The 6,790-nt window shown below is 52.3% G+C and overlaps 1 protein-coding gene across 2 annotated transcripts in view; it reads right to left on the bottom strand.

The window, feature by feature from the left end:
- Positions 1–1,756: 1,756 nt before the first annotated feature.
- The window catches only part of EPHX2 (epoxide hydrolase 2), a 55,760-nt gene continuing 50,726 nt past the window's right edge, over positions 1,757–6,790 (bottom strand). For both annotated transcript variants that reach the window (XM_007961995.3, XM_007961996.3), the window contains 5 exons: positions 6,337–6,439; positions 5,458–5,527; positions 2,847–2,927; positions 2,431–2,489; positions 1,757–2,233 (listed from right to left, as the gene is read on the bottom strand). In XM_007961995.3, the coding sequence (XP_007960186.3) occupies positions 2,155–2,233; positions 2,431–2,489; positions 2,847–2,927; positions 5,458–5,527; positions 6,337–6,439 (392 nt within the window). In that variant the 3' untranslated portion in view covers positions 1,757–2,154. The remainder of the gene's footprint in view (positions 2,234–2,430; positions 2,490–2,846; positions 2,928–5,457; positions 5,528–6,336; positions 6,440–6,790) is intronic.

Genomic DNA, 6,790 nt, shown 5'->3' with positions numbered 1-6,790 from the left:
GGTATAACTAGTTATATTTTTGTGACAATGCTATGGACTGGAGTTATTCAACTCTTATCTGCTAAAGGAGCAGAATTTCTGAGGCCTTTTTGATGGCTGATGGAGATGACTGGATAGAACATTAAAAGCGAGACTTTCGGGAAGGCAGATTTGCTGTTTGTGCTCCTTCTAGTAAAGGACACTCTTAGGTTTTGATTATTTCCTTTCCCCCAATTGCTCCCTTACAAATAAGCTTGAATACACCCAGTTAGGAAAATCATGTGATCTGGTGTAAGCCTTTCCCCCAGGCCCCATGCTTGCCTTTAAATTCTCAGATGCAAAACACTGAGATGGTCGTGGCGTGGCTCGAAATGGAAAGCCCTTATAGGTCTTGTCCTAAGACAAGCTGGAAATCTTACAGCTGATACTTCTATAGCACTTCCTCCATGCCAAGCACTGTTCTAGAACTCCGTGTATATTAACATACTCGATACAACCACTCATGAATTAGGTCCTATTAATATCCCTTTTTTATAGATGAGGGAACTGGGGCACAGACCTCCTTTTTCAAGGTCACACAGTGAGTATGCAGCAGACCAGAGACCTAACCTAGGTGGTCTGCCTCCAGATTTAGAAAGGATAACTTTTTTTTCGTAAAGAAAGCTCAGCCTTAGGAGCCAGAGAGCCTGCTTCTGAATCCAGGCTCTGCCCCCATGTAGCCAAGTAGTCCTGGGCAAGTTATCTGAACCTCAGTTTCCCTTTCTGTTAAATGGGAGGGACTCTCTGGAAGGATCAGAGGTGGTGCATGGAAGACTCCAGGTGCACTAGGGCAGTGAAGAAACGCCAGCAGTCACCATTTCAAACCTCCGCTGGCTTTCTCCCCATACACAGACACTCAGGCCCTTGTGGGCTGGCAACTCATGACCATCAGCATGCCGCACTCAGCTTGGAGGGGCCACTTCTTCAGCAAACTTCCCCTCGCAAGTGCAGCGAGGCCGTTGTGCGTGCATCTGTGAGCCCGATAACCATGCAAGGCGGGCAGGGAGAAAGGGCTCGGGACCCAGCTTATGGGCTTGGAGGAGATGGCAGGAGGAACACTCCAGGCAAAGAATGAGTAAGTCGGGCAGAGGGTTAAGGAGGATCAGCACCTGCAAGTGTGCTACTGGAGGGCAGTTAGGAATTGGAGGGTGATGGGGCCAGGCTTGGGGTGGGCAGGGGCAGTGGGAGAGGCCCTGCAAAGTTCAGGATCCAACCACGTGGGCGGCAAGACCCGTGAAGAGGCTGCTGCTCCAGGACTCTGGGGCCAGAAGCAGGGCAGGGGAGAGACCACTGCAGGAGACACATCAGCGAGACAGGCACCTAACTGGATGTGACAGGAGGGAGGAGAGGGCAGAGGGGAACATGGGCTGGATCTGCCTGAGCCTCATGACAGCTGCTGCTATTTAACTTTAAACTGATTAAAATTCAATGGAATTTAAAATTCGCTTCCTCAGCCTCACTAGCACATTTCACATGCTCATTTGTGCCTGAGCAAAATCTGCTAGGGAAGCTGGGAGAAAGGCAGGTGGCTACCTGTGGCCAGTGGCTGCTTTAGGGGACAGAGCAAAAGAGACCACCGCCATCCCTGTAGAATTGTCTCCTGGCCAGCAAGGCCTAGATCACGCGGCACCTCGGAGCCCAGAACAGGGCTCAAAAGCAGAGAGAAAGGGCTCATCCCAACGCCATGCATTCTCCTTGAACAGTCACTCCAGCTCTCCAAGAACAGCGACCAGCAGCATAGTCATCTTAGCTTTATTGAGTAACGCATCCCAGTCTCTACTAAGATTCTTCTCAGTGAACGGCTGATTTTTCTGCAAAACTATGGATTGGTCAGTTAAAGAGAAATCACCACCTCGCCACCCCATTCTGTCCTCCCACAGGACACTAAGGGTTCTTAGAGATAAAGGGACGATGCATTCATGCCTGGAGAACTAATCACACCTGATTTCTCTGGGATCTAAAATAATGTCAAATTTGATTCACTTTATGTAATGAAAATCTTTTTTTTTGCAAACCCCTTCAAAGCACTGCTGCCATCCATGAGAGATGTGTGTAAGGCCACCTCTGTATACTAAGAATGGTGCCCCAGCAGGCGGAAGGACGACACACCTGCTGAGCGTGGGCGCACGCTGCATGCTACATCTTTGAGACCACCGGTGGGTTCCGGGCATCAGACTCCAGCCACTTAATGAGGATCTGATTCACCTCGGCGGGCCTGGAGGAAAGGGAGAAGAAAAAAAAAAAAAGCCATTCACCCTTGTCTATGCTTACCCACCCAACTGGAAGGCAGAGGTGAGTGACATGAGTGGCTAAGCCAGGCCAAAGCCACCACAATGAAACCAGGAAAGCTTTTATGGAAGGTGAACAGGGGACCCTGCTCTCCCTGACCTCACGCGCCCCCAACCTCCTTACTTGTCCATCTGTGTCCAGTGCCCACAGTCCTCAATGTGTCCCCTTTTCAGGTGGGGAATCTGAAAGGAAAGCCATGCAGGAAGGTAAATGGAAGAATGCAGATGGGTGTGTCTCAGGTTAGAGCAACGGGCAATGGACGCCTTCTCTCTGCTCCCCGCAGGCCACCCTGCCGGAACCCTACATGACTTAGGAAGGGAATAATGAGTGAACAAAACCCCACATCCGTGCAGGGGAAAGGAAGGCACAGTCACGGTTGCTGCTTGCAAGCGGGGGACAGTGATATTACTCAAGTGCTTCAACCGCGGTCCCATGCACATGACAAGGTGTATCCTCCACTGCCATCTTCCCTCTGAGCACCCGTGCCCGTGCCCTCTCCCGGGGGGCACCGATGACCCCGTGCAGGGCCATTCCCTCACCCAGTCCTCCATGTGCTTGGACATCTGAGGAACGAGCACGAAGTCCTTCTCCGCCGTGACCATCAGGGCCGGAATCAGGATCTGGGGAGAGAACAGGAAACAGGAGTGGCCGGCACTCCACAAGGGAAGCCCTCCCTCCTCCCATGAAAGAAAGACCCCTGCCCACCGCCCTGCTGTGGTCCTGACGTTGTATCTGCCAAACTTTGCACAACAGACTCGTGGTTATTACTGGAGATCTTTAAAATGACAGCTTCAGCAGTGCAGAGGCCAACATGGGTCTTGTGTGTGCAGACGTGTGTGAGTGAGAACGTGTGCAGAGCTGTGTGTAACTGGGAGAACTGAATTGACCGCACCAAGAGGGAAGACACCCTTGAATGAAGATCAAGATTCCTCTTCTCTGAATTAAACAGACGCCTTTTTTTTTTTTTTTTTTTTTTTTTTGAGACGGAGTCTTGCTCTATAGCCCGGACTGGAGTGCAGTGGCCGGATCTCAGCTCACTGCAAGCTCCGCCTCCCGGGTTTACGCCATTCTCCTGCCTCAGCCTCCGGAGTAGCTGGGACTACAGGCGCCCGCCACCTCGCCCGGCTAGTTTTTTGTATTTTTAGTAGAGACGGGGTTTCACCGTGTTAGCCAGGATGGTCTCAATCTCCTGACCTCGTGATCCGCCCGTCTCAGCCTCCCAAAGTGCTGGGATTACAGGCTTGAGCCACCGCGCCCGGCTAAACAGACGCTTAAAAGGGGCAGCCAAGGTTCTGGAGAGAATGGGGGCAGTCACAACAGTTATCAATGTGACATGAACAGCAAAATGACTTCCCTTTTAACTGTGGGCAAATGAGTTGAACGCAGGGAGGCAGGCACAGGAAGGCCAGGAAACCTCTGTGTTTTTTTATTTGTTCTGGTTCCACCATTACCCTAATTTCCAAGCACCTTTGACCCATCCCTGGTTGACGAACTTGCACTATTTTCATTTACACACAGAGTGATGGGCGTCTCTCCGCATCCCTCCCTCCTCCCACAACCAGGAGCCAGGAGAAGGTCAAAAATGATTTTGTGGCTAAAATGAATCCTGAGGCTTCTATGAAGTTTGTAAACTCGAGAATGTTCCAAGTTAAAATGTGAACTGGGTAGGGGGTGGCAGGGGCCGGGATGGGAGGAGGTGGGGGAGGAGAGAGGAAGATCCGACCGGAAATTGCGGAAGAGAGGCTGGGCGCAGTGGCTCAGGCCTGTCATCCCAGCACTTTGGAAGGCCGAGGTGGGTGGATCACCTGAGCTCAGGAGTTTGAGACCACCCTGCCCAACATGGTGAAACCCTGTCTCTACTAAAACACAGAAAATTAGCCGGTTATGGTGGCACACTCCTGTAATTCCAGCTGCTTGGGAGGCTGAGGCAGGAGAATCGCTTGAACCCAGGGGCAGAGGTTGCAGTGAGCCGAGATCACGCCACTGCACTCTAACCTGGGCAACTGAGCAAGACTGTTTCCAGAAAAAAAGAAACTGCGGAAGAGGAGGGTTTCTGACCTTAGCACCATTGGGATTCACCTTCCCAGTGCCTTTGTCAATATTTTCCTCCACGCTTTGGGAGATTTTGTCTGTCCAACTGCAGTTTGGTCATTTTCGTCAGTCATATGATGATAATGACAAGGAACACTAATGGCGCTACTAGGTTCCCAGTACTGCTTATAACAGGTCATGTGCCTTCACCCATTTCATCCTTACACAGCTCTGTGAGGGAGGCACTGTTCTTGCCACTTCCATATTGCAGAAGAAGCAACAGTGGATCAGAGGGGTTAAGTACCTTTCCCAGGGTCACACAGGGATTAGACTCAGCCCATGTGCTTCCTAGCCTGCTCTTAACCACGATATTATACACTCTAGTGCCTCAAGGCCTAACTTCGGGAGGTCAAGACTTGGTCTGTTTACATACCATGGTATCCCAGGGTCTTGCAGGAAGCCTGGCACGTAGCAGTGTGTTCACTTACAGAGTGAACCAACAAGGTAACCAGGGCTACTGAGTGAGCTGATGAAGGCCTGGCGACCTGTGCAATCACACTGGGGAATAATTTGATTTCCCTTAGATTTTTAAACATTTTGAATGTAAACTGGGGACCTCTATTACTCCTTCTGCAGACCCAGAGATTGGAAACCCATCTTCTGCTTGACAAATGAGGAAACTGAGACTCAGAGATTCACTTGTACAAGGTGACTCAACCAGAGACTAAAGTCACATCTCTGAGAGCGCCTAACGCTCCTCCGGGGCTGGGAGCTCCAGTATCCATGTCGCTTCTGGGAGGTGCCCTGGGCCATCTGCAGCCCTGGCTTGGGGTACCACCAGGGGACCTGGGGATTCCAGATGGATGCTGCAGTTACCTGGACACACCCCACCTCCATCCCCAACGTCACCCTCTACCATCCCAAGGGAAACACCAGCAAGAAAGATCCTAATGGGAAACCCCTGAAGGGAGTCACTTCCCAAACCCCAAAGGGAAAGGAGGTGGCCAGCAGGTCTGTCCACGACCAGCTCTGGCCCAGGTCATATCAGCTCAGGCCAATGGGAAGCCCCATGGTTGGGTTCCGGGGTGCAGAGGAGACCACAGTGAACCTGGCACTCACCTTCCGCCCCAAGCTTTTGCAGGCCCACTTCCAGTTCCTTTCCATGTTTCGGTACCAGTTTAGAGGACCTCTGGGGAGAGATCAGAAAGTAAAAAGAGGGAGGCGGTAAGTAGACGGCTCTGCTACAGACACCAACAGAAACCTGCTCTGCAGTCATCCTGGGAAGAGCAAAGCCTCCTGCAGGGGCAAGAGAATAGAGCCCAGGACCCACGCCGTGCTGTTGGGCGCAGTTGCCAGGCTCTAGCAGCAAGGCCTTGTGCAAGGACACAGGACTCCACTGAGTGAACTGGCAGCCTCTGAGTGGTCTTCTGGGACACACAGAAGCCGGCCCTACAGGACTGTCCAGGGAATGTCATCGTGTCGCCTTGGAGGCTGGGGAGGTTGCTGATGCTGGGGACCTTGGCTGAGCAGCCTCACCATCCAGAGGCCACTCGCCTGCCCCAGGAAGCCCACTTGAGAGGGACACGGGGAGGTGGAGCAAAGATGCCCCCTCCTAATATGACATCGGGAAGTAGGGCAAATGCACCAAAATGTATGCACTTTTTTGAGTTGATGTGGATTTTTATGTTTTTCTGAAGAAAGAGCCCAGAGTTGCCATCTGATTCTGTGAGGAGCCATGACTGAAAAGTAGTTGAAAACCTCTGCCCTATGGGGGCTCCGCAAGCATAAGAAGAACAAGCTGAGTGTCCCAAACTAGAGCAGGCTGAGCGCCATAAAGTAGTGAGCCTCCTGACACTGGAGGCATTCAAGCAGAGGCCGGCCTGGCACCCATGAGGGCTGTGGTGGAGGAGAACTGGGCCTCACCCTCCACCCTGAGGGCGGAAGATCCCTCTCTGTCGATCATCTCTCATCTGCGTCTGGGCCCTGCGCTGTCTTTACCTGAAACCAGACTTCTTGAACTGCTGCACATAGAACTGGATTTCCTCCTCGGTGACCATCCTGCTGAGGCTGGGCTCTTCTGGGCTCCTTACAAAAAGTCCTCCTGCAAAAAAAAGCCACTTGTTGACTTTCCCGTCCCCGGGCCAGGGGTCTGCGTTTTAAGGCCTCTAACGGAGGCTGGGCACCTCACTGCCTCTCACAGACCAACTGAACTTGCGCAAGGCCTTGTGGGCGCCTCCATCTTTTGTTCCCTTATCCTTTGCCAGAGTGAACCCACCTCCTCGAAAGCTCCAAGCTGTGATCTCACGGTCACACTGCAGGCTGACGTTCCCTCCCACCTAGCCACGACTTCACCGGCTTTTATCACAGCTCCTGGACCAACCACAGTCGCCGGCTTTTTCAGGTACACAGCAGCTGTATCCCAGACCCTGCCAGCCCCCAGATCCTGCTCTCC

Source organism: Chlorocebus sabaeus, chromosome 8, assembly GCF_047675955.1.
Source record: "Chlorocebus sabaeus isolate Y175 chromosome 8, mChlSab1.0.hap1, whole genome shotgun sequence".
In the NCBI taxonomy this organism is placed as follows: Eukaryota; Metazoa; Chordata; class Mammalia; order Primates; family Cercopithecidae; genus Chlorocebus; species Chlorocebus sabaeus.
This window is presented reverse-complemented; position numbering and strand designations above follow the sequence as displayed.